The following is a 27,913-nucleotide window of genomic DNA, read 5'->3' as shown; positions in this document are numbered from 1 at the left end:
ATAAACCGTCAATTCGTAAACTCTGGGTTTACATTTACTATGTTACGTCTAGTTTCTGAGACCAGGCTGACATGACGTTAGGTTACTTCACTGGTCATGAACAATACATTGTTTCAGTGTGAGTACATGCTGTGCTGTCTTTGCATACCGATACTGTCATTTCACCAGTAGAGGTCAGTGTAGTGGCTATAAATTCAGCAATGAGCGACGCTCGACTCAGTATGAGAAAACTACCTGGTGCTCGGCTCCTTCCAGTGTTGTCAACCGCAAAGCGGACGAAATGATTTGCTTCAATCGTCTTATCACACTAAACGTACATATAGTTTCGTCAGACTCGTGTGAGATGCCGTATAGTCATTTTTTTACTCTCCGCGGCAGCTCATTAAAAGTTGAGTGAATTCCGGTGAGTATTTTACTGTTATTATTGCTAACTAGCTAACGTTAGCATACCAGCAAGCTGATAACGTTATGACCGGAATGTACACGTTGTTGCTGATAGCTAATGTATTCTGAGCATTGAAATGTGTTTTTGTATAGTTAACTATCCACACAGCAAGATAATTGGGCTTTTGGTAGTATATATCAGTCAGATGTGTATGGCTAACTAGCTAGCTACTGTTAGCTAACTAACCCTTCTGCCTGGCCTGCTGGAGACAGACAGTAGGCTGTTGCCAGAGATGTCCAAATAAAATCAAATGTATTTATAAAGCCCTTCGTACATCAGCTGATATCTCAAAGTGCTGTACAGAAACCCAGCCTAAAACCCCAAACAGCAAGCAATGCAGGTGTAGAAGCACGGTGGCTAGGAAAAACTCACCACCCTTCTCTGTCTGTCTTGTTGTTTTAGTATTAATGACCGACTGTGCTATTAGCACCCAATACTAGTTTTCTGTATTGCGTTAATGTTTTGCAAGGAGGTGAGTAGAGACATGACATGGGACAGTTTTTCTTGCCAGGGGACACTGACCTCTAAGTAGTCTGATTTTTGAACTAGGCTTTATTACACAATTACTCGGTATATACAGAGGTTTGTCTGACAGTGTACTGTAGGCTAGACGTTAGTCCTTAGAAGTTTCGGCCGAAAACTGCTTTGTGTGACTACAATTTTAACCAGACTGGAAGAAATTGAGAAGATTGTCTTGAAACAGTGTGAAGTCAGTGCCTCGTGTAGAAATATTGTATGCTAGACAGGGAACCAGACAGTGTTGCTGAAATGCTGATTCAGTGAAAAATGGTGAATGCCTAGTTCTGTGGCTTGTGTAATGACAGTGTTGCAGTGTTTTCTCTTTTGAAATGGTACTGGCTCCTCCAATCGATATGGGGACTTTGTCTATTCCACACACTGCATATCTTTTCATGTGATATGCATGTTACCTGTGACAGACTTAAAGAGCGACTGCCCTTTTTTAAAAAGCTTTTCTCGTTTTGAAAATGGCCTATGTTGCATCGTTATGAGTTAGAAACATGTTATTCTAGTGTCAAAATTTACTACAAAGTGTAAAGTCAGTCTGGTCCAAAACAGAGATTTGCAAGATGATAGGGAATAGAATGTTATGTCACGGAATGAAGGGTACAGTAAGTTTAACTTGTGTTTATTTCAATCCAGCTGGCAGCACCCAAGTAATGAATTCTGAGCGCAGCTGCACTCGACCCGATCCTTTTCATTTACAATTTAGTCATTTAGCGACTTACAGGAGCAATTAGGGTTAAGTGCCTTGCTCAAGGGCACATCGACAGATCTTTTCCCCCCCTCTCCACTTAGTCGATTCTATAGATGGGTTTGCTGAAACCGCCACGAACCCCATGCTTCAATGGGACAGACGTCCGTGTTGTGATTCTGGATGGCCAAATAGCTAGCAACAATGACAAACTGCCACGTGGGGAATGCTAAGGGGCTCGTTTTTTTTCTTCTTGATTACTTGTTTTGACTATGCTATTATGGCAAAAAGAAAATCGCTAACCAACAACTAACATTTATATTTGATAAACAAGTGCTCATTGTGCAGCTGTTTTTTGATGATGTTTATTGAATACAGTATAAACCAACCCGTCTGTTTTGTCCCATAGATGCGCACGCCGTGGTCTTGTTGCTGAACAACCCAACCCGCATTGTTGGAGACCATCAGTAAATTGCATATGGGACAATATTTTAACAGTTCAATAGCTCCAAATTTCAATTACTTAACCTCAAATCAACTATACATTTTTAGAAATTCCTATACAAATATTGAAAGCATTTAATGAGACAACTAAAAGATGTGCGACATAAGGTGAATTCACCAATCTGTAAGTCGCTCTGGATAAGAGCGTCTGCCAAATGACTTAAATGTACATGAAAATATTTCCTTGTGTAATTTGAGGGTCCCGAACTATCCCCAGAGATGAGGTAACCAACTTTGCCATGGTCAAACACCAGCCTGCTGAAGCTAATTGGTGAAATAATTTGTTTAACTATTCCCACCTGTGAGAGACCCACATCAAACCACACCCCAGACACAAACTCATGTTTGAATTCAGTCACGGCCGCTAGCATTTCTTAACGAATCAAATATAAAACGAGGTCAAATCAGGAATGCATTCGCCCTTTTTAAGAGCATGTTTGATTTGGTTTTGGAGTCGAGATTAATCTTGTCGTTTTTTGTTTGTTTGTCTTCTACAGTTTACAGAGTGAAGGGGAGATGTCTAGTAGTACCCAGCTGAGCATCCAGCATTGGACCACCAAGCACGTAGCCAAGTGGCTGAAGGACGAGGGCTTCTGCCACTATGTAGACCTGCTGTGCAACAAGCACCGTCTGGATGGCATGTCTTTACTCACCCTGAGTGAATACGACCTCCGCTCTCCTCCACTGGAACTCAAGGTGCTGGGGGACATCAAGAGGCTGATGGTGTCCCTCCGCAAGCTGCAGAAACACAACCTGGACATCCTGGAGGAGTTGGGGGTCCCGTTCGACGGACACTCGCCTCAGGGTGGGGACTGGCACTGCAACGGAGACTCCAGTAGAGAGTGTGATAACTCGAACACAGACACGGCACCGGTTGGAGAGCAGTATCTTCAGTATAGGAATGGGAAGTACAAGCACGGAGGGAGCGGGAGGCTGGACCCTGAGTACTGGAAGACGGCGCTTAGTGCCGTCTATGTGGTGTTTGTGTTCGGATTTACCTCTTTCGTTATGGTGATTGTGCACGAGAGGGTGCCGGACATGCGCACTTACCCGCCCTTGCCAGACATTTTCTTAGACAGGTGGGTTGCTCATGCTGTCCCCCCCCCACATCCTAAGCAATGTATGTACATTTAGACTGACTTGATCTTGTGACTTCTCAGCAAGCACCGATTTTTAAACTTAACGAATGCTTTGGTGACAAGGAACCAAATACGAGCAAACGGAATGAAACTGGGAGGAACTCATCTGAATTTCATCAATATTTTATTTTCATTTTACCTTTATTTTAGGAGGCAAGTCAGTTGAGAACAAATTCTTATTTTCAATGACTGCCTAGGAACAGTGGGTTAACTGCCTGTTCAGGGGCAGAACGACAGATTTGTACCTTGTCAGCTCGGGGAGTCGAACTTGCAACCTTTCGGTTACTAGTCCAACGCTCTAACCACTAGGCTGCCCTTTTTCATAACAATGTTTTCTGTTTGGAGTAAATTCGCTTCCGTTGCAGAATGTATTCATTTAGTTTGTCTGACTAATGAATACAACCCTGACTAGGCTTTCAGAGCAACAGTGATAATGAAGTTAAACATGACGGTGCACCTGCAGGGAGGGGAATCAGTTTGTATGGACATTGTGATACTTGCCCTACTTTCTGATAGCAACTGTCTATTATAAGCCTGACATGGTGTGTGTCCCAAATTGCTCCCATGAAGTGTACTACTACTCAATTGGCCCTGGTTGAAAGAGGTGCACTATATAGGAATGGGGTGCCATTCGAGATGCAAATATTGCCTGTTCTGAATCTCGATAGCATGTCCTGCCATCAAGTGTTCTTGAATTGTCTGATCTTCTGTTCACAATGACCTCCAATTGGGACAGTGGATCTAGCTGTTCTGCCATAATGAATGTCTGGCTTGTTCTCACCGAGTGCTGAGTCTGACTTACTCATGGTGTGATAATGTGGCAGATTACTGTTGGTGAAATGACTAAGCAGTAATTAGGCTAAATGTAGCTCCGTATGTTTATATGGTCGAGCAGGACTAGAGGTTGACGTCGAGGCGCGCGGCATAGTGTGAAATAGCAAAAGGGTTAGCCTTTCGTGAGAACTTCATGCAGGTCTGTCAGGTATTATCCCAGTTGCGTTGGATGACCCTATGCATCCTTTAAGTGGGATAGTAATCTACTAGGCTGTTTCGTTTGTTCCAGTCAAGTAATGTTGAATATAGGTTAATACTTTTCATTCGGTTATTAGCGATTAGGCTTGAGTGACACTTAAAATAAAGTTGTCTAAGCCTGGGAGAATAACCCACAGTGCTCAGCCTATAACCATTTTTCTTTCTTTTTAACAGTGTACCTAGAATACCATGGGCCTTTACCATGGCAGAGGCCTGTGGAGTCATCCTGTGTAATATCTGGCTGCTCGTTCTGCTGCTGCACAAACACAGGTAGAGTTCTGGTTACTGGTCCACAGGAAAACATGTTCATCACACAGCCTAGACATTATATATATTTTTTAAAGCTAGTATCTAGAATTTATCCTCGACTAGAATAGAGGAATTATGTAGAATAGAAGTGTGTAGTCCAGCAGTTTTCAAGTTTCTCCTCCAAGGAACCTGTTTCATGTATTCAATCTATTCCAGAGCTAGCACACCTGATTCAACTTGTCAACTAATCATTAGGCTTTTAACTACTTGAATCAGGTGAGCTAGTTTTTAAGGCTACAACAAAAGTGCGAAACTTCTAAGGGTCCCTGAGGAGAGGTTTGAAAACCCTTTGGCCTAGTTATTGAAGTTGTGGTAGTAAGTGCTACGTTAATGTGTGTAATGTTTTGCTGAAGGTCCATTCTACTGCGGCGGCTGTGCAGCCTCATGGGGACCGTGTTCATGCTGCGTTGCGTCACCATGTTTGTGACCTCCCTGTCGGTGCCAGGGCAGCACCTGCAGTGCTCAGGAAAGGTACCACCGCTCTACTAGCTAAATCAAAACTGTGTAGAAATGATGACGGAACTACATTTACAGTCTTTTCATTCTGTCTAGCTTGATACGTCCTCTATAGTCACTTTTCATTCTGTCTAGCTTGATACGTCCTCTATAGTCACTTTTCATTCTGTCTAGCTTGATACGTCCTCTATAGTCACTTTTCATTCTGTCTAGCTTGCTAACAGTAATCGAAATGAAAGCTAGACAGTCAGAGAATCGCAAATTCTAAAAGTGATGGTCAAAATTTGACGCTGAGCAAATGTAACCAATTTTAAGTTTGGCCCTCTGCACCCCCCCCCCCCCTCCCCCCTCCCCCAGGCTATGGTTGGCAATTTACACTTCTCACAACAGGCTAGAATATCAATCGTGACTCTTTCCTTCTCTTTCCCCCGAGGTGTATGGTGACATGTGGGCCAAACTGCATCGAGCTCTGGTCATATGGAGTGGATTTGGAATGTCCCTCACAGGGGTCCATACGTGTGGGGACTACATGTTCAGCGGTCACACGGTGGTCATCACCATGCTCAACTTCTTTGTGACAGAATGTAATTGTTCCATATCATTTATTGTTACTGTCTCCTTGGTGCAGACTATAAGATGCCATTGACTGTAGTGGGAAGAATGTCTGTGTCCATCAGCTACAACTACATGAAGACCAGACCACTGACAGCTTTAAACTGTTGTTATAATCTACAGGATCACTTGAAGTTGTCATTCAATTCCTGATTGGAACAGAACTGAAACTGAAAACCATCCTAACACATTGTTCAATGTTCTGCTTGTATGTCTTCACTAACAGACACCCCGCGTGGCTGGAACTTCATCCACACCTTGTCCTGGGTCCTGAACTTGTTTGGCATCTTCTTTATCCTGGCGGCCCATGAACACTATTCCATCGACGTCTTCATCGCCTTCTACATCACAACCAGGCTTTTCCTGTACTACCACACGCTGGCTAACACAAGGGCCTACCAGCAGAGTCGCAGGGCCCGCATCTGGTTCCCCATGTTCTCCTTCTTCGAATGCAACGTCAACGGCCCCGTGCCCAACGAGTACGGCTGGCCCTTCTCTAAACCCGCCATGATCCGGAGCATGATTGGGTACTAGGTGGTAGCGTACACTGGTCCGCGATGCAGCCACGACGACGTTGATCTCTTCTAACGCTGTTCACTCTGAGCCCCGTCGTGCTATGTTGCTGCTGTGCTGCCTTCAAGGAGTTGCCAACTGTGGTCGTGTGATATTGACTTTATATTCCAATAGCTGCAGAGACTGTAAACTGAGATGGCTGGTAGGATCCTATCGGTGCCACAGTGAGACAGGGTACGGGGAGGTTTGATTACTCCCATTCTGTGACTTAGTGGTTGGCTGGCGTTTGTCCCAAAGGCAGCCTGTTGAAAGGGATTAAACTAACTATGTGTCCAAAATGACACCCTACTCATTTTATAGTGCACTACTTTAGACCAGAGCTCTATGGCCTCTCGTCAAAAATAATGCACTACATGGGGAATAGGGTGCCATTTTGGTTAAATGCTAAAGACTAATCCTCTCCACTTCCTCTCATTTGAAAAGGGATTGAGATTTTTGAAGATATTTCCCCGCACCTTTTGCCATGATCAATAACCAGGTTACAGATATGATGTAAGTGCTTTAGTCAACTCCTCGTCTCTTGTTATGCCTTACTGTTTATGGCATGACGGCGAACTCGACAGAGGAGTTGGCTACAGCACAAACTGACCTGCTACTGCCAGGCTAGCATTTCCACGCTTTTAACGGCTCTTAACTTGCAGTCTGAGTGAATGTCGAATGTAATAGCAAGCTAGAGGTTTGGTGGGAGAAACATGAAAGCAGTTCTCAGGCAGCCTATTGTAACCAAAAAAAAAAGTTTATTTTTTAAGTCCAATAGAATTTGTTAATCTAAAGTTCAACAGTATTATAGTAAAAAAAAAAAAAAAGAAAAGCTTGTGTTCATTTAGATATCCTGATATATTATTGTGGGATTCATCTGGACTTTGGCTCTAATACAGTTCTGGCCTACTTTTTTTTTTTTGAAGCAATTTTCAAAATGTCACAGATACTGTTCCTGAATTTCTGTGTAACAATATCTAAGTTCCAGATGTTGCGACAGGTATTGTTACTTGTTTATCTTTATTACTTTAGGTAGTGTGAAAAGCTTCTGCATTCCTTCAGACAATACTGTGGGGTTTGGCTGTACTACTGTATTATTGAATTCGTCATGTTGACATGAACTTACACTACATGACCAAAAGTATGTGGACACCTACTTGTCGAAAATCTCATTCCAAAATCATGGGTGTTAATATGGAGTTGGTCCCCGCCCCTTTGCTGCTATAACAGCCTCTATTCTAGTAAGGCTTTCCGTTAGATGTAGGAACATTGTTGCTGGGACTTACTTCCATTCAGCCACAAGCATTAGAGGTCGGGCATTGATATTAAGCCGGGCTCGCCATTGGTGTTTCAATTCATCCCAAAGCTGCTCGATGGGGTTGAGGTCAGGGCTCTGTGTAGGCCAGTCGAGATCTTCCACACCGATCTCGACAAACCATTTCTATATGGACGTCACTTTGTGGACGGGGGGGGGGGCAGTGTCATGCGGAAACAGGAAAGGGCCTTCCACAAACTGTTGCCACAAAGTTGGAAGAACAGAATTGTGTCGTATGTCATTGTATGCTGTAACGTTAAGATTTCCCTTCACTGGAACTAAGAGGCCTAGCCCGAACCATCAAACAGCCCCAGACCTCGGTAGTGAGTGTTGCAACCGAGGACAGACTTTTTTTTTTTTGTATGTGCTTCAGCACTCGGCGGTCCTGTTCTGTGAGCGTGTGTTGCCTACCACTTTGCGGCTGAGCCGTTGTTGCTCCTAGATGTTTCCACTTCACAATAACCACTTACAGTTCACCAGGGCAGCTCTAGCAGGACAGAAATATAATGAACTGGCTTGTTGGGAAGGTGGCATCTGAGCTCATCAATAAGGCCAGTCCACTGCCAATGTTTGACTATGGAGTTTGCATAGCTGTGTTCGATTACATTTTTTTATACACCTGTCAGCAACGAGTGTGGCTGAAATGGCCGACTCTACTAAATTGAAGAGGTGTTCACATACGTGTGTATAATGTATTTGGTTTCCTTTTATAATATTTGTATTGTTCAGTTCTTAACTTTTTCCGAACTACACCTTGCCGTAAACGGGGCTGTTACCAAGGAGATCGCAAAAAGCAGCCAAAACTATGGAATGGAAAATGGTGAACAATTGTTTTTAAATATCATTCCATTTGCCAATAACTTTAGGTGTTATAGTAACATTGTCTTTTTATAATAAATGCATATCTCAGATGTTGCGTACTTGCTTGTAATTTAGTAAATGTCTATGCTTTGCGATAACATACAAGGATGTAAATCCTTATAAAATAATAGTTTTACTTCTTCCACAGATCCCTTGGTCTGTCTTAATTTATTTAATTTTGTATATGTCAATAGAATTTGTTTTTATTAAATATTTGATATACATAAAAGGATATTGCAATAAACACTTGAACAGGAATCTGTTTACAGTCGTGAGGAAATATATTTGTTTAAAACACCGTGTGCTTTTATGTAAAGGGTTGATTTTCAGAATCACCCTCTCACCCAAATCATTAAAACAAATTGGAACCAACACAAACCCCCACCCCACACAGTCACTCAAATCCGATCTGAAACGACCATTAATGGTATTGGTTACAACCCACTTTTGTAAGACAATTAGGTATTACTTTACTGGGCAAAGATGTCAGTTCAACATCTAATTTTTAAATATATAATACATTTGATTAAATTCATGCAAGTTGACAACTCAATGTAAAAAAAAATATATATATAGATATATAGATTTGAACCATGCCATTGGATATAAGTGAAAAAAGGACACATTTTCCAAATGTTTTTTTTTTTTTGAGAATCGAATCAGTTTTCCACCTTGCTTCATCATCATCACATTTGTTTCAACGTCAGATTTTTTTAAACATTTTTTGTAAGTTTATGTTTATTCAACCGGTTTGTGTCCAGTGGGTTAAGTCTCATCTCCATCCCATGTTTTTATTTGGAATTTCAGCTGTGGAATAGTTACTAGATCCCTTACATGCTATGAGTCTTTCTATCCCCCCCCCCCTCCCCTAATAAAGTGATGCATTGAACTCCTGGCTTGACTAATGCCAGCTTGTCCTAACTGCAAAACTATTAATTTGCTGCTAAGATGTTTTTTTTTTAGAGAGAGATATGTACAGGAGAATTGTGGCTTTTCTCTTATGTATTTGTTCTTGTCACTTTTAACCCCCTATAAAAAATTGTTTCTAACCCTTATCACTGGTGTGGTTATAATGGTATGTTCCATACCTCCAAGATGCAGTAATTAGCTACCATTTTGTAATGGAAATGTAGCAATCACACAGTGTGGTTGTATTGGGTAAATGGATTAATGTCTTTGCATCATTAAACGGTTGACATCAATGATGTGACTTGGATGTGATTCTTCAGAAGAGAAGGGTTTTGAGTGGAGTGTGACATTGTCCCTATATGCTGATCTTGTTGCAGTTTCCCTACAAATGTTTAAAGTTATTATTGGGGAGGGGAAGCTGATCCTAAATATTTATCTTTAAATCTTTATCTTTATGTCAAAAGTCACCCGTGGGCAAGAATGTAAATCAGTTAGCTACATAGTTAGAGGACATGGTGACACATCTGCACGGGATAGAGCCAGAGTGCAGTGGATTTAAGTGGATTCTGGGAATCGGCTCAGGGCTATCCTGAGCAGGTTACATATTGGAAATCCCGTCCAGTTGACGGCCATGGTTCCCACTGTGTCTGAGGTCCAGTGTCTAATCATGGATTTAACCTATTACTGAGTTTACATGCCAGGTCGGTCTGCTATGGAAAACCAGCATGTCTGTTCAGCCTGGTCTTATTAGCTTAGTTAGTACCACTTCAGGTCAAGTCCTCTGACGCTGCTCATTCAGTGTTTACTGTTTTTAGTTAGCTAGACCACCTGTTTCTGTTGTGACCACCAAAAGCTTTTTCCAACCCATTCTTCTTCAACCACACGGCAGCCCTCCGCTAGCAGCACAGTGATCAGCTCCAGCAAATGTTTATTTCATCACAGTCAGTTAGTGTAATTCCTTATCATGCAGAATTCTTCTAGTTAAGGTTTATTGAAGTGTTTCTGACAGCCCCTGTTATAGTTGCTAATCCAGATGTCAACAAAATGCTAACCTCCTGAAACTGTGCAGAATAAAGATGACTGCTAGATATATTACCAGGATGTGTACTCTGAGCATGTGCTGACCAACTGGCAAGTGTCTTCACTGACATTTTCAACCTGTCCCTGACCGAGTCTATAATACCAACATGTTTCAAGCAGACCACCATAGTCCCTGTGCCCAAGAATAATAAGGTAACCTGCCAAAATGACTACCAACCTGTAGCACTCACGTTGATAGCCATGAAGTGCTTTGAAAGGCTGGTCATGGCTCACATCAACACCATTATCCCAGAAACCCTAGACCCACTCCAATTTGCATACTGCCCCAACAGATCCACAGGTGATGCAATTTCTATTGCACTCTACACTGCCCTTTCCCACCTGGACAAAAGGAACACCTACGTGAGAATGCTATTCATTGATTACAGCTCAGCGTTCAACACCATAGTGCCCTCAAAGCTCATCACTAAACTAAGGACCCTGGGACTAAACACCTCCCTCTGCAACTGGATCCTGGACTTCCTGATGAGCTGCCCCGAGGTGTAAAGAGGAGGTAACAACACATCTGCCACGCTGATCCTCAACATGTGGGCCCCCCAGGGGTGTGTGCTCAGTCCCCTCCTGTACTCCCTGTTCACTCATGACTGCATGGCCAGGCACGACTCCAACACCCAAGTTTGCCAATGACACAACAGTGGTGTAGGCCTGATCTCCGACAACGATGAGACCGCCTATACGGAGGGGGATGACAAGCTTCCTCAACGTGATCAAGACAAAGGAGATGATTGTGGACTACAGGACCGAGCACGCCTCAATTCTCATCGATGGAGCAGGTTGAGTGCTTCAATTTCCTTGGTGTCCACATCACCAACAAACTATCATGTTCCAAACAAACCAAGACAGTCGTTAAGAGGGCGCGACAAAGCCTATTCCCCCTCAGGAGACTGAAAAGATTTGGCGTGGGTTCTCAGATCCTCAAAAAGTTCTACAGCTGCACTATCGAGAACATCCTGACTGGTTGCATCACTGCCTGGTTTGATACTGCTCAGCTTCCGACCGCAAGGCATTACAGAGGGTAGGGAGTACAGCCCTGTACATCACTGGGGCCAAGCTTCTAGGTCCAAGAGGCTTCTTAACAGCTTCTACCCCCTAGACAAAAGACTCCTGCACAACTAATCAAATTGCTACCCAGACTATTTGCATTGCCCCCCCCCCCCCCCCTTTTAAGCTGCTGCTACTCTCTGTTTATTATCTATGCATAGTCACCTACAACTCTACCTGTTTGTACATATTACCTCAATTATCTCGACGAACCTGTGCACCCCGGGCATATTGACCCCCTGTATAGCCTCTCTCTTGTTATTTTTACTGCTGCTCTGACATTTTATTTATTTTTTATTTTTTTATACTTCTCTATTTTTTTACTTAACGTATTTTTTCTAAAAACTGCATTGTTGGTTAAGGGCTTGATAGTGAGCATGGCACTCTAAGGTCTACCTACACATGTTGTATTCGGCGCATGTGACAAATACAATTTGGTTTGTGATTAGCTGACTGCTAGACCTGTCGTGTTAGGTAAAGCACCGTGGTTTCTATGGTGATAAAGACATCTTCTAGTTGCCAGATATATTATTTGTAAAGACAATTGTATTAAGTAAATTATTACACAAATATTAAAGTGTTTCAGTCTTGTATTAACAAAATGATTAAATATGGACATAGAAATACTCAAATAAACCCAGAACTCAGTCATCCTACTTTGATTTAGACAGGCGAAAAAACGAACGCCTATATCTATAGGGTCCTGCGATCCTGGGGTCATGAGAGGTTGTTTTGCTTTCGCTGTTTCTCCTTCATCGCCCTCCAGCTGGATAGGACTGTCGCGACTCGGTGTTAGAAACTGCTTGAAAACAACGAACCAACTATCTGCACCAACGCAAAGAAATCCAGTAAGTAATTGCCATAGTTTTGTTTTCTTTCTAATTAGATACCTTGCTTGCCAGCTAACTAGCTAAACGTTAGCTAGGTAGGGGACATGGCCGGGATCCAGCGCTGAGAAATCTGTAGCCAGATAGCTATCCATGTAACCGGTAGCTAACGTTAGTCCATTGTCAAGGGTAAACTAATTACATTTTGACTTCGAGGTGGAAATATGATGTACCATTGCCTAGCTACGTCTTTTTATTGTCTAGTTCAAGTTGAGAGAACAGATTGCTGCTATGAGCAAATCCCTGTCTGTGATGTTAATGGCTTGTTAACTTGCTCGCCGGCTTGCTATTTTGCTAACGGCTACTAGCTCGCTAACTTGACTTTCATTGAACCAGCCGCCAGTCACATTGCTATTGCATATTGTAACGATCTATTGTAGCTAACTAGCTAGGCAAGCAAACAACTTGAGACTTGGCAGGGGCTTTAACGTGCTAATATCGACGTCAAGATGGCTGCTGGCAGATAACCTTGTTCTGCAAAGCTTTACGTGTGTAGAGATGGTTGTGTAGGCCTGGCTATATCCCTTAAAATGTGTTCACAGTCCTACGAGAAGATGATCCGTACATTCCCTACTATCTGATCAGTTACTTGGTGGTGGAGTACACTGCTACTAGTCAATAAATGGCGAGCATTTTAGGACTATCCCTTTGTGGCAATGCCATCTTTGTCCTACATTTGCTGCAATAGGCTACATGCGGAACTCGGTCAGTAGTACTATGATAGCATCATTTGTCATCTGCCATTTTCCTTCTTGTCACAGGTAGAATGGCTGTTCCTCCATCATATGGTGACCTTGGTAAATCTGCAAAGGATATCTTCAACAAAGGATACGGTAAATGTCTTTGAAACTGGTTGGTTTACCCCTGTAGGAATAATGGGCAGAACACTCATTAATGTAACAGGGGCATCTTCTGACAACTTAAACGTTCACATCACTTTCGTTTGGCCTCCCTTGAGCCCTTGTAAGGGAATGTTTCCGTCAATGCACAGAACACATTTCACACTGACGTGTCATTTTACAAGGAAGTTAATGTAACACCCGGACATTCAATTTGTTCAAGCCACGTCACAATTGGGCTGAATGGATCAATATTCTCCATGTAGTAGTCCATTTGGCAAGTATTTAACTGTTAAGTAGATGCTAATCAAAACAAGTTTAACGCCACTAACTTAATATGTAATGGAACGTGGTGTTCTGAATGTTATGGTTTGTTCTTCTATTAGGTTTTGGATTGGTGAAACTTGATGTCAAGACTAAGTCTTCAAGTGGAGTGGTGAGTTTTAGCCTTTCAATCCTACCAGGGTTGCTGTACATTCTGGTCCTCCATAGCAAGATGTAGGCTTACTAAGTCTGTCATTGTTGTTATTTAGGAATTCAAAACCTCTGGCTCATCCAACACTGACACCAGCAAAGTCAATGGCAACCTGGAGACCAAGTACAAATGGGCTGAATACGGCCTGACGTTTACAGAGAAGTGGACCACAGACAACACTCTGGGGACTGAGATCACCGTTGAAGACCAGGTAGAGAGGAGAAACCAGTCTATACTGTAGTTTGTGAACTTTCTATTCAGTTATGCTTAAGTTTTTTTTATCTTCCATAGATCACCAAAGGGCTGAAACTTACGTTCGACACCCAATTCTCACCAAATTCTGGGTAAGGTTTGTGGCTTTTTTAATTTCAAGCACAACTAAATGTTTCTTATCGGTCTTTTGGAACCCTGAAATGGATAACATTTATTGTGCACGTTCAGCACTGCGTAATCCACCACCCGTCTTCCTTTATTGAAAAGAATCAGTGATGCCTGAATGAGAACAGCAGAAATATCAAACTGATGTTTATTCATCCTATTTTCCTCCTCTATTCTCCTTCTAACAGCAAGAAGAGCGGTAAGGTGAAGACTGCGTATAAGCGTGAATACGTCAACTTGGGCGTGGATGTGGACTTTGACTTTGCCGGCCCGGCCATCCATGGGGCGGCGGTGGCCGGATACGAGGGATGGCTGGCTGGCTACCAGATGACCTTTGACACGGCGAAGTCCAAAATGACCCAGAGCAACTTTGCTGTTGGCTACAAAACGGGAGATTTCCAGCTGCACACCAATGTGTAAGTTTCATATGGATTGTAATGTTGGAGGACTTGTGTCTCAGCAGTGAAGTGAAAAGTACTATGGTCTTAACAAGTTACATCGATTTTAATAAGTTCTAGGTTGATTTGAGCGTTTCAGTTCATCTTTAATTGAGTTATTATTAAACATAAAAGAGATCTTCATCAGACAACGAGAACACAATGTATGGTCTGTTTATGTCCTATATCCCAGTAATGATGGCACAGAGTTTGGAGGGTCCATTTACCAGAAGGTGAATGACAAGCTGGAGACTGCTGTGAACCTGGCCTGGACAGCAGGCAGCAACAGCACGCGCTTTGGCATTGCTGCCAAGTATCAGCTGGACTCCAGTGCCTCCATATCTGTGAGTGCTGCTCTTTTGCTCGTCTTGTTTATCAGCCTGATGGCTGTTTAGTATTCAGAGTCGGGTTCTGCAGGATTACTAGTTTATTCAATGGGAATGGGTTGTGTCAAATGAGATGTTTTTAGGAAGTAACTGGACAATAAAGTGACGTTCTTATGCAATAACCTGTTGTATTCCATTGTTAATTGTATGTGTCTGTTATATTTTCCAGGCTAAAGTTAACAATGCCAGCTTGGTGGGAGTGGGCTATACCCAGACGCTGCGGCCAGGTAAGAACCGGCTCTCGCTACTTTGCAATAGCACTGCCGGCCATCACCAAAGTGGATTGTTGTAGCCAAGTTATTTATTTTTCCTGTTCTGCAGGTATGAAACTTGTCCTGTCTGCACTGGTGGATGGCAAGAGCATCAACGCCGGTGGCCACAAGCTGGGACTGGGCCTGGAGCTGGAGGCATAAGTATCTAGCTATCCTTTCTAGTGAAGTCTTCCATGTTTTAATATTTGAGGGAATATTAGAAGAATTTGGCCTTATTTATTTCCAACCCAACAACCAGTAAGGGATGTCTCAAAGGAAAGCAGTGAATGTAATCTACAACATCAACAACATAGCCCTCAGTTCTGTCAGTTAGATGGATGGAACCCTGACCTATCAGCCACTGTCATTTCCTTTCAGTTGGTTTGTCGTCAGTCATCCTGTGTGTCCTATGAACAGTGGCCCAGTACTACTAAGCCTGTGATGTATTGGTTTGTAGTCAGTCATCCTGTCCTTATGTATTCCTGTACTGTACCACTAGTGAAATACATCCTCCTTCTCAAAGAGCGTGTTTATTCTGCATGTTTTACGTATTGTTTTGGCCCGGACAATCCAAGGAGGGTTATATTAAAAAAAAAGATGTATACTTTGATTTAACTCTATATAATAACAATGTTATTATGTTGTCATTATGTGACAATCCTGAACTGTTGTTTTGCACACTAGCAAATGATATTATACCTTAATTTCTATCCTTTCTATCCCTGTTTCGTTTGCACATAGAGGAGCCTTCGGTTAGCAACGCGTTGCCTGTTGTCAGGACGACTCCTACTCAATGTTCATCGCGTATTCTAGAGACCTTAAACCTCTTCTATTGGGTGTTGATCTATTTAGCTAATATTCTTGAGGACATGTTAATTCATTACGCTTACTGCTTCGCCACCCACTCTGTAGTCTTTTTGCAGACCCATATGATCTTGACCTGTTTCCTAGCTGAACATGGTAATATAAATTGCAAGACATTTTGCCAAATGGGATTTTCTGGGTGTCATTAGAAAGGAAAAGGGGAAAGTATTATAACTGAGTGACTCCTTCACCTCCCCTTCCCCCTAGCTGTGTATAAATTATGACTGGGAAACCAAGTCCACTTGTCTGTCTACCTTTACAATAAAGTCTTTAAACAAGTCAGTCCTTTTTGTTCTTGGATAAGTCATGGCGTCTTCACACGGTTGGACAACCATGAAACCGTACACGACAAGTCACTTGTTTTACAGCACAACCGTAACCGTGAAAGTATGACTCGCCTGAGTACAATGTGTAGAACTGTAAAAAAAATTACGTTACTTTGGTCCTTTCAGGTTTTATTTAATCGCAGGGTTTTCTGTGAATTATCACAACTTCAGAATTTGCTCAAATTAAGGTGTGATTTAAGATTTTTCATTAAAAAAAACAAGAATATTGACATCTTAATTTTATCTAAAGTACCGGTTGGCAAAATGATGTAAATTGAGAAAGCAGACACTTGACTTGTTTTTAAAGGTTTATGTTTTCAGTATATTTTTGAATGCCTTCAGACAATATATATTTAAAATAAAAAAATGCACAAAAATTACAAAGTTACCTGATTAACTCTGACAGTCCTAGTTTTTTTTTCATTTTAATTCTTTTTAGGTCACATATATTCAAGGGCAGCATTACACACATGGATTTAATGACCTATAAACAACCATTTTAAAAGTCAGTACTTGGCAAGTACTATCTGATTATTGTAATGTAAAGCTCCTTCTCAGTAATTGGGTACTACAGTTAACCACAGTACAGACCAGTGTTGGTCAATCATACCCCAAAGCTACTTGTAACTACTTCAATACTACAGTATAGACCAGTGTTGGTCAATCACACCCCAAAGCTACTTGTAACTACTTTGATACTACAGTACAGACCAGTGTTGGCCAATCTTCCATTTAGTACTATAGTTAAGACCTGTCTCCTACATAGTGTTAGAGTTTGAAGGCCAGTGTCACGCCGTCTCCCACAGTGAGCATGCTGATGTTGATCCTCACATCCCGGTACAACTTCTTGTTCAGCTTGTCAATGGCCTGGGTGTCAATGTCATCAGCTGCAGGGTTCACCACCTTCCCACTCCACAGAACCTGAAGCACAGAGCAGCATCAGCATTCTAATGTATATATATATATTACCATTCAAAAGTTTGGGGTAACTTAAATGTCCTTGGATTTTGAAAGAAAAGCAATAAAAAAAGCCTAATCGAACCCACAAATGATGATGCTCCAGATACTCAATTGGTCTAAAGGCCAGTTGTATCGCTTTAATCAGTGCAACAGCTTTCAGCTGTGTTAATATAATTGCAAAAGAGTTTTCTAATAATCAATTAGCCTTTTAAAATGATAAACTTGGATTAGCTAACACAAGAGTGATGGTTGCTGATAATGGGACTCTGTACGCCTAAGTAGATATTACATTTAGAAAATTTGCCGTTTCCAGCAACAATGGTCGTTTACAACATTAACAATGTCTGCACTGTATTTCACTGAACAAAGAAATGTGCTTTTCTTTCAAAAACAAGGCCATTTCTAAGACCCCAAACTTTAGAACAGTAGTGTGTGTGTGTGTATATATATATATATATATATATATATATACATCTTTTAGTTGCTTACGGCTGTCCATGTGATTTTAGATTAGGCTTCAGTCCTCATATTGAAATACTCACGTTATCAATGGCAATAATGCCTCCTTTCCTCACGAGCTGGAGGGATTTTTCATAGTAGTTGTCATAGTTTGCTTTGTCTGCATCGATGAAGACGAAGTCAAATGTCTCGGCCTCGCCATTGGCCAAGAGGTCATCTGAGGAAGAGGACTGAGTGTGAATTACATTTGTTCATTGTCTTGTTTTGTAATGGATCTGTTATAAACATGTTATTACTATACCTAGAGTTTTCAATGCCGGCTGGATGCGTAGATCTATTTTTTGTTCCACTCCAGCCTGCAAAGAAAGCACAGAAGTAGGCCTGGTGGTTGAGTTATGCATGGTTACGCATTACTTTTTCTGACAAACAAAATGTTGTACTCTGCTTACAACGTCAACAAGAAGGGTCTTTTCTGGAAGGTGGTAGGTGAGTATTGATAAGAACTTCTGTTATCAGGTGAGACCGTTAGTAATGGATCCTCTGACATGCTCTCTCGATGATGGATCAGATTACTTTCACATTCCCATCAATCTATCACACAATCGCAGCCAGTCTCTCAAAAGCTTGAATTGAGATACTGTGCAAGTAGAGACTCTGGAGTGCAAAATAAATAAATAACAGTATGGGGATGAGGTAGTTGGATGGGGTATTTACAGAGCGGCAGGGTAGCCTAGTGGTTAGAGCGTTGGACTGGTAACCGAAAGGTTGCAAGTTCGAATCCCCGAGCTGACAAGGTACAAATCTGTCGTTCTGCCCCTGAACAGGCAGTTAACCCACTGTTCCTAGGCCGTCATTGAAAATAAGAATTTGTTCTTAACTGACTTGCCTAGTAAAATAAAGGTAAAATAAAAAACAGATGAGCTATGTACAGGTGCAGTGATCTGTGAGCTGCTCTGACAGCTGATGCTTTAGTGATTTTTATAGTTTGTTCCAGTCATTGGCAGCAGAGAACTAGAAGGAAAGGCAGCCAAAGGGGGAGTTGGCTTTGGGGATGACCAGGGAAATATACCTGCTGGAACGCGTGCTACGGGTGGGTGTTGCTATGGTGACCAGTGAGCTGAGATAAGGCGGGGCTTTTCCTAGCAAAGACTTATAGATGACCTGGAGCCAGTGGGTTTGGCGACGAATATGAAGCGAGGGCCAGCCAGCGAGAGGTCGCACTGGTGGGTAGTATATGGCACTGTGATAGACTACATCCAATTTGCTGAGTAGAGTGTTGGAGACTATTTTGTAAATGACATCGTCGAGGATCGGTAGGAGAGTCAGTTTTACGATGCTTTGTTGCGAAATAGGAAGCTGATTCTCGATTTAACTTTGGATTGGATATGCTTAATGTTAGTCTGGAAGGAGAGTTTACAGTCTAACCAGATACCTAGGTATTTGTAGTTGTCCATATATTCTAAGTCAGAACCGCCCGGAGAAGTGATGCTGGACGGGCGGGCAGGTGTGGGCAGCGATTGGTTGAAGAGCATGCATTTAGTTTTACTTGCAAATGTAGCTTGAGTACCAGTCTGTTTGTTTCACCATGCCAACTATAACCATCATGCCAACTATAACCATCATGCCAACTATAACCATCATGCCAACTATAACCATCATGCCAACTTTAACCACCATGCCAACTTTAACCACCATGCCAACTTTAACCACCATGCCAACTATAACCACCATGCCAACTATTACCACCATGCCAACCATAACTGTTACGTTCCCCAGTTTATGTGTTGTAGTTTGTATGTTTGCATGTGTTTATTTCAGGAAATGGCTTCCTGAAATCCCTCAAGCAGCTGATTGGTCGACTTTAAAATTATGTTACGCACGCCTCTATGAAGAGGGAACGCAACACCCTGCTACAACTAAACTCTCCGTGAAGTGAAAGAGGTATGGACTGTAGGTGCAAGAAAGAATGACAACAGGCAGAATGTGGTACCGTTTACCAGGACTTTATTCCTTCACACGGTAATATGGGGAAAAGGGGCTGGACGGAACCAAAGCAAAGAAAGTAAATCTCAAAGCCCCCCCTCTCCTATCTTACCTGCCTACCCACTACTTACCTAATTTATCACCACCTGGTGCCCTAACCAAAATAAAAGGGGGTGGTCCGCCCAGGTCTTACCTAGTGTGCCTAGACAGCGAATATGCTACGGGTATATGTATGCCCGCGGGCCTCTTGCCTAAGCACTCCCTAGGTGCCTTCCCCTTCCCCCCTGGGAACAAATGAAACAGAATATTAAACAATTTCACAAACAAACTAAGAAACAATGGACATCAAATAAGCTCTATCTGAGCAACAAGCTCACAAAACATACCAACTCTCAGCCCAGCAAAATCTCTCTAGCAAAATCTCTCTAGCAAAATTTCATCATTCATTCATTCAACCATCATGCCAACCATAACCATCATACCAACCATAACCATCATGCCAACTATTACCATCATGCCAACTATAACCATCATGCCAACTATAACCACCATGCCAACTATAACCACCATGCCAACTATAACCACCATGCCAACTATAACCACCATGATAACTATAACCATCATGCCAACTATAACCACCATGCCAACTATTACCATCATGCCAACTATTACCATCATGCCAACCATAACCATCATGCCAACTATAACCACCATGCCAACTATTACCACCATGCCAACTATTACCATCATGCCAACCATAACCATCATGCCAACTATAACCATCATGCCAACTATTACCACCATGCCAACTATTACCATCATGCCAACTATACCCACCATGCCAACTATAACCACCATGCCAACTATAACCATCATGCCAACTATACCCACCATGCCAACTATAACCATCATGCCAACTATACCCACCATGCCAACTATTACCACCATGCCAACTATAACCATCATGCCAACTATACCCACCATGCCAACTATAACCACCATGCCAACTATTACAGCAAGAGCACAAACAGATCTGGGACCAGGCTAATGTGCATATAATAGTTTCAGAATGTAATTTGTTACCTGGGGATCTTGACAAGGCTTACAAATACACCCATGTCTGGCCAGCACACGCCAGAATCACTACACTGGTGTGAGAGATGACATATAGTCAATCAAATGATTCTGCCCGCTGAAATGCCTGTCAAAAAGAGTCACGTCAACAGTCGGTCACGTAGCACTGGTGTGTCAGAGAAAGCAAACGTAAAGCCACATATCACCTCTTTCCAGAAGGGTTTGCCGATATTGGGGTATTCGTCTTTGATGTCACAGGCCACCATCTTCCCGTCGTCTGGCAGAACCAGCGCTATGCTCAGAGTGTTGTACCCTGTGTATACTCCTACAGGGTAGACAAATAAAACAAGTATTATTGAGACTCGTATACAGTAAATGTTTTACATAAAACCAGTATTTGTTTTTGCGAGCCAATATGGACTAGATTTACACTGTTATTGGTGGTACAAGCAACATGAAATAAAATCCTACAGAAACTAGTGAGAAGAGATTATTATAAAGAGTATAATGTGAATAACGTTTACCGATTTCTATAGCTTTCTTGGTTTTGATGAGTCTTGCCAGGTTAGCCATCAGCTGAGACTGCTCAGCGGCAACCATGATGAAGTTCCACGAATCATCCATAGTCCTCTGGAAGACAAAACAGAAGAAAGGACATGTTCATTCTCGGTTTTTCTCCAGAAATAGAAAAGTTAACATGATAAACAGCCTGTTTACTAAGTGTACATTTATATTTACAAGTCTCAGACCCAGACACTTGTGAACAGAGAGTGTGTGCTCAGTCCCCTCCTGTACTCCTTGTTCACTCATGACTGCATGGCCAGGCACGACTCCAACACCATCATTAAGTTTGCCGATGACACAACAGTGGTAGGCCAGATCACTGACATTAATGAGACAGCCTATAGGGAGGAGGTCAGAGGATAGTGCGTACAGCCCAGTACATCACTATGGCCAAGCTTCCTGACATCCAGGACCTCTATACCAGGCAATGTCATGGCAAGGAAGGTTCTAAAAATTGCCAAAGACTCCAGTCATAGACTGTTCTCTCTCCTACCACACGATACCGCCAAGTCTAGGTCCAAAAGGCTTCTTAACAGCTTCTACCCCCAAGCCATAAGACTCATGAACAGCTAATCAAATGGATACCCGGCTATTTGCATTGTGCAGTCGCAAAAACCATCAAGCGCTATGATGAAACTGGCTCTCACGAGGACCGCTACAGGAATGGAAGACCCAGAGTTAACTCTGCTGCAGAGGATACGTTCATTACAGTTACCAGCCTCGGAAATTGCAGCCCAAATAAACCCATCACAGAGTTCAAGTAACAGACACATCTCAACATCAACTGTTCAGAGGAGACTGCATGAATCAGGCCAAATGCTCTCTAGCAAACTTCAGAGACGGGCCTGGACATGTACTGGCTTAAGCAGGGGGACGTCTGGCACTGCAGGATTTGGAATTCAAGGTCACACTTAGCCAGCATGGCTACAACAGCATTCTACACCGATACGCCATCCCATCTGGTTTGCGCTTAGAGGGGACTTTACTTTGTTTTTCAACAGGACAATGACCCAGCACACCTCCAAGGGCTTTTAAATATATAGATATATTTTTTAATTATTTTACCCCTTTTTCTCCCCAATTTTGTGGTATCCAATTGGTAGTAGTTACTGTCTTGTCTCATCGCTGCAACTCGGGAGAGGCGAAGGTCAAGAACCATGCGTCCCTGAAACACAACCCAACCAACCCGCACTGCTTCTTGACACAATGCACAACCCACCCGGAATCCAGCCGCACCAATGTGTCGGAAGAAACACTGTACACCGAGCGACCTGGTCAGCGTGCACTGTGCCCAGCCCGCCACAGGAGTGCGTGATAAGACAAGGATATCCCTGCCGGCCAAACCCCCCCTAACTCGGACAACGCTTGTACATCGCCCCATGGGCCTCCCGGCTGCAGCAGAGCCTGGGCTCGAACCCAGAATATCTGGTGGCACAACCAGCACTGTGATGCAGTGCCTTAGACCACTGCGCCACCCGAGAGGCCCGTGTAAGGGATTATTAACCAAGAAGGATGGAGTGCTGCATCAGATGACCTGGCCTCCACAATCACCTGACCTCAACCCAATTGAGATGGTTTGGGATGAGTTGAACCGCAGAGTGAAGGAAAAGCAGGCAACAAGTGCTCAGCATATGTGGGAACTCCTTCAAGACTGTTGGAAAAGCATTCCTCATGAAACTGGTTGAGAGAATGCCAAGAGTGTGCAAAGCTGTTATCAAGGAAAAGGGTGGCGACTTTGAAGAATCTCAAATATAAAATATATTTTTGATTTGTTTAACACTTTTTTTTGTTTCTACATGATTCCATGTGTTATTTCATAGTTTATGCCTTCACTAATACTCTACAATGTAGAAAATAGTTTTTTTTTTTAAATAAAGAAAAATCCTTGAATGAGTAGGTGTGTCCAAACTTTTGACTGGTACTGTACATATTGCATCAATTACCTCAACTAACCTGTGCCCCCACACATTGACTCTGTACCGGTACCCCTATTATATATCATCACTCCTGTTATTTTATTGTTGCTCTTTAATTATTTGTTATTTGTCTATTTTCTTATTTTCCTTAACTTCATAGTTGGTCAAGGGCTTGTAAAGTAAACATTTCACTGTAAAGTGTTGTTGTATTCGGCTCATGTGACATATAAAATTAGATTTGAATTGTACAGCGTAATAAATGTTGCCCCCTTGTGGCAAAAGACAGACACTATGGACTTTGGACAGTTTCTACTGTTTGGCAAATATATGAACATATTTGATAATGAAGACGTGTAAACCCGGACCTTCTTACCAGTCTGAGTTTTTTCAAGGCCGGATGCTCCCTCATTGAATGATTGAGGACATACTGCATCAAAGGGTTATCTTTTGCCCCAGAGTGACTCTTGAAGATGTCCATGGAAAATGTGGATCTTCTTTTGCCTGGAGGGAGCAATCACGTCAATTGATGAGTAATCTCAAGATGGCTATATGGTACAGATACTGTGGTTTAAGTGTTTGATAATTTAACAATAATGGGAAACAATGCACGATGACTCTGCCATATTTGACTGTTCAACGTCATCTTGACATGTGATGAAATTGATAAGGCTGTAGGTTGATTCTAACCCCCCTTACCAATGTAATAACCAGCCACAAAGACAACTCCAAGTGTAGCCGAGCCGATCAATGCTTCTCTGGACACACTGTGAAAAGACATTGTAACAATGTTTCAGCTCGCTTAAACATTGACAGATCAAGGACTTCTTACCGTGTAACAAGTTCTTTCCTTGTTTGCTATACGTAACCGCGAAGCTGTAATATAGTGGCGCACCCTAAATATAATGCATACACATGAAAGGACAATATATTCAAATTGCGCGTATATTACAATGTTCTCGGTCAAATTAATAATACGCGCGTGCACGTGACCGCTCATGTGCTCAAACCACCCCAAACGGCTGTAATGCCCATAACCACAAGTGGTCTGCAATTTAACACCATTTTACTCTGAGCAAGATACTGTTGAATTGTTAACTTGTCATCCGAATCCATTCAGACACTGATATTTTGTACCATTATATCTTATGGCTGCAAAATTATCTGAATGATTTGTACAAAGTTCCTCATCACAACATGGACAAATAACCCGATCTTCACATGACGGAGCACCAAAAGTAATGCATACAGTAACCTACTTACCGCGTATAAGGAGATTAATTCGACGAACTATGAATCTGCGTGGTGCCAGTTATGTTGTACCGTTATGTGATTCACTGTATAAAAATGGCCTCTGAGAACAGGGAGGGATGGAGGGAGGGTCTCTGATCCCTGAATCATGAATAATCCATTTAAAACTTGCTTCGCCAAATCTAGATAATGCCATTGCTTTATCATGTGCTCATAACCATGGTAGTTTTACACAAAGACCTAGCTGTGTGGTGCGTAATAGTTGTCAAAGTGTGAGGCTTCTGTGTCTCTGTAAAGTTGTGTATTGTATTACGACAGTTCCCCCTATTCCTATTCCGTTTGTGGAACATTCAGTACCATGGAGCCTGCTGTTACAGAAACAACAACAAGAGTATCCTAGAACACTTAGAGAATGTGGATCATTGGTTGTCATCACAACACAGAGGCCAACAAGGACCGTCGGTTTGAGCAGTGTGTTTATTTTGAACTCGATGTAAAACTCGTCTGACAATAGTTCCAGTAGGAATATGTGAACAGGTCTTGTCCAAAACATTAGCCCTATAACGTATTTGCAAGGCCATGTCTCAACAACAAAAAATCATATCATTCTAGACTACTATAATTTTGCAATGTCATTGTTGAATTGCAAATTCTATAGTCTTAATGACTACAGTCAGTGTCCCAGGTATGTAGTATTTACTTTAGTACCACAGTACAGTCGGAAACCATGGAAACCATGGACTGTTGTTTACCTTTTGATGTCATGTCAGATACCTTACGAGGGTAATGGCACCGTCACCCTCCAGTTGATTCTGTATCGCAGAAAATCCAGGTCAACCCTACTATTACCCCCGTGTTCGTCTGGGCTGTTTGTGACTGTCTGAAATATCTCTTTAGAGCATCCATGACGCATGTAAAGTGATCATGAACAAAATAAATAGCTGAGGGGATGACCAACATGTGATGCATACTTTCGTACAGAGAGGGGCGCTGTTGTCACGTCAATGTTCAGTATACTGTATTATGGGAGATATATATCCACTGGGCCATTGGTCTGCTACTTTCACCTAACAAAAATGTTATTGCATCTACAATAGTAATGTTATTGCATATACAATAGTAATGTTATTGCATATACAATAGTAATGTTATTGCATCTACAATAGTAATGTTATTGCATATACAATAGTAATGTTATTGCATCTACAATAGTAATGTTATTGCATCTACAATAGTAATGTTATTGCATATACAATAGTAATGTTAATGCATCTACAATAGTAATGTTAATGCATCTACAATAGTAATGTTATTGCATATACAATAGTAATGTTATTGCATCTACAATAGTAATGTTATTGCATATACAATAGTAATGTTATTGCATATACAATAGTATTGTTATTGCATCTACAATAGTAATGTTATTGCATATACAGTAGTAATGTTATTGCATATACAATAGTAATGTTATTGCATATACAATAGTAATGTTATTGCATATACAATAGTAATGTTATTGCATCTACAATAGTAATGTTATTGCATATACAATAGTAATGTTATTGCATATACAATAGTAATGTTATTGCATCTACAATAGTAATGTTATTGCATATACAATAGTAATGTTATTGCATCTACAATAGTAATGTTATTGCATATACAATAGTAATGTTATTGCATCTACAATAGTAATGTTATTGCATCTACAATAGTAATGTTATTGCATCTACAATAGTAATGTTATTGCATATACAATAGTAATGTTATTGCATCTACAATAGTAATGTTATTGCATATACAATAGTAATGTTATTGCATCTACAATAGTAATGTTATTGCATATACAATAGTAATGCTATTGCATATACAATAGTAATGTTATTGCATATACAATAGTAATGTTACTGCATCTACAATGTGCTCTTGCATTTCGGCTGGTTGAGTTATTTTCTATCATATTAAAAAGCAGTAGGATTTTTCACTAGGCTACACAATGAAGTCCTTGTCAACAATGTAACATAGACCAACTCTCTGCCTCTATGGTATTTTGACCAAGTTACATACAGTATGTGTTGGTGTGGTGATCAGCAGGCCAGTGGGAGCTGATATCTCTGATCTGTAGCTGAAGTGAATAGCAGTCTTCTCCTCAGGGCCTTTTAGTTCCACAGCCATGCCGTGTGATAGTGTGGTGACAGCATGTTCCCAGCGAGAGACGTGGCTCTGCATGGAGAGACGGCTGGAGGATGGTGGGCCTCATCACAGGGCCCTGTGTAGGATCCTAATAGTGCCAGACACACACCATAGCTACATCCCAAATGGCATCCTATTCCCTATGTAGTGCATCACTTTTGACCAGGGCCCATAGGGGCTCGATCTGGTCAAAAGTAGTGCACTTATATAGGGAATAGAGTGCTATTTGGAATGCACACATCCCATATCAGCGCTTAATCCAGTCATGAGGGGACGACTCCCTTTCATCAGCTGCTCTGAGACACATGAGCACAAGGTCAAGAGCAGCTGGCTTTATGTCAGAGACTAATGGTGTAGATAATTAACTTCAGGGGAAAGAGGGGGAGGAGAGAGGAGGGGAGAGGGAATGAGAGAGGAGGGGAGAGAGGAGGAGAGAGGGAATGAGAGAGGAGGAGAGAGAGGGGAGAGGGAATGAGAGAGGAGGAGCAGAGAGAGGGAGTGAGAGAGGAGGGGAGAGAGGAGGGGAGAGGGAATGAGAGAGGAGGGAGAGGGAATGAGAGAGGAGGGGAGAGGGAATGAGAGAGGAGGAGCAGAGAGAGGGGATGAGAGAGGAGGAGCAGAGAGAGGAGGAGCAGAGAGAGGGGATGAAAGAGGAGGGGAGAGGGAATGAGAGAGGAGGAGAGGGAATGAGAGAGCAGGAGGAGAGGGAATGAGAGAGGAGGAGGAGAGGGAATGAGAGAGGAAGGGAGAGGGAATGAGAGAGGAGGAGAGAGAGAGGGGAGGGAATGAGAGAGGAGGGGAGAGGGAATGAGAGAGGAGGGGGAGGGAATGAGAGAGGAGGGGAGAAGGGGAGAGAGAGAGGAGACACAGAAAATGTCAGTGCCTCCATGACTATGTCATTACATAATCTAAAATCATTATTGACTGCATTAGTTCATGATATGCCTCAGTTTTAAGAGCTTTGGGTAATGATATGCCTTCGTTTTAAAAGCTTTGGATGATGATATGCCTCAGTTTTGACAAGCACAGGGCAGAATAAACTCAGGATAACACAGTGACTAACCAATTATATTATTATTTCTCGTCCCCAGGAGAAAGGTCAGGGCAAGCAGCTGCCAGGTGTGCCACTAGAGGGTTGCAAATAGCACCAATTAATTTACGGAGACAGAGAGAGACAGAGA

At 42.1% G+C, this 27,913-nt stretch overlaps 3 protein-coding genes across 5 annotated transcripts; 2 read left to right on the top strand and 1 right to left on the bottom strand.

The window, feature by feature from the left end:
- Nucleotides 1-209: 209 nt before the first annotated feature.
- Nucleotides 210-9,640, top strand: LOC135523385 (sphingomyelin synthase-related protein 1-like). The gene is made up of 6 exons (XM_064950023.1): nucleotides 210-403; nucleotides 2,660-3,241; nucleotides 4,508-4,603; nucleotides 4,996-5,113; nucleotides 5,532-5,682; nucleotides 5,937-9,640. Exons 2-6 carry the CDS (start codon nucleotides 2,679-2,681, stop codon nucleotides 6,242-6,244), a joined length of 1,236 nt encoding a protein of 411 aa, XP_064806095.1. The 5' UTR covers nucleotides 210-403; nucleotides 2,660-2,678; the 3' UTR covers nucleotides 6,245-9,640.
- A 2,567-nt stretch (nucleotides 9,641-12,207) lies between these two features.
- LOC135523382 (voltage-dependent anion-selective channel protein 2) lies at nucleotides 12,208-16,284 on the top strand. Its single transcript, XM_064950019.1, has 9 exons — nucleotides 12,208-12,337; nucleotides 13,138-13,209; nucleotides 13,602-13,651; nucleotides 13,749-13,901; nucleotides 13,982-14,034; nucleotides 14,257-14,484; nucleotides 14,699-14,849; nucleotides 15,061-15,118; nucleotides 15,213-16,284. The coding sequence occupies exons 2-9, from the start codon at nucleotides 13,143-13,145 to the stop codon at nucleotides 15,302-15,304; spliced, it is 852 nt and encodes a 283-aa protein (XP_064806091.1). The 5' UTR covers nucleotides 12,208-12,337; nucleotides 13,138-13,142; the 3' UTR covers nucleotides 15,305-16,284.
- Nucleotides 16,285-16,627: 343 nt separating this feature from the next.
- On the bottom strand, nucleotides 16,628-25,427 carry LOC135523383 (catechol O-methyltransferase domain-containing protein 1-like). 3 transcript variants are annotated; one of them, XM_064950022.1, is made up of 8 exons: nucleotides 25,289-25,427; nucleotides 23,985-24,052; nucleotides 23,662-23,789; nucleotides 21,333-21,438; nucleotides 21,015-21,133; nucleotides 18,053-18,107; nucleotides 17,835-17,968; nucleotides 16,628-17,253 (listed from the first exon to the last, which is right to left on the bottom strand). In XM_064950022.1, the coding sequence occupies exons 3-8, from the start codon at nucleotides 23,764-23,766 to the stop codon at nucleotides 17,101-17,103; spliced, it is 672 nt and encodes a 223-aa protein (XP_064806094.1). In that variant the 5' UTR covers nucleotides 23,767-23,789; nucleotides 23,985-24,052; nucleotides 25,289-25,427; the 3' UTR covers nucleotides 16,628-17,100. The 3 variants fall into 3 exon arrangements, with proteins under 3 accessions (XP_064806094.1, XP_064806093.1, XP_064806092.1); XM_064950021.1 differs by lacking the exon at nucleotides 25,289-25,427 and adding an exon at nucleotides 24,549-24,660; XM_064950020.1 differs by lacking the exon at nucleotides 25,289-25,427 and having other exon boundaries at nucleotides 23,985-24,066.
- Between the last annotated feature and the right edge of the window lie 2,486 nt (nucleotides 25,428-27,913).

This window comes from Oncorhynchus masou, chromosome 31 (genome assembly GCF_036934945.1).
Source record: "Oncorhynchus masou masou isolate Uvic2021 chromosome 31, UVic_Omas_1.1, whole genome shotgun sequence".
Lineage (NCBI taxonomy): Eukaryota > Metazoa > Chordata > Actinopteri > Salmoniformes > Salmonidae > Oncorhynchus > Oncorhynchus masou.
This window is presented reverse-complemented; position numbering and strand designations above follow the sequence as displayed.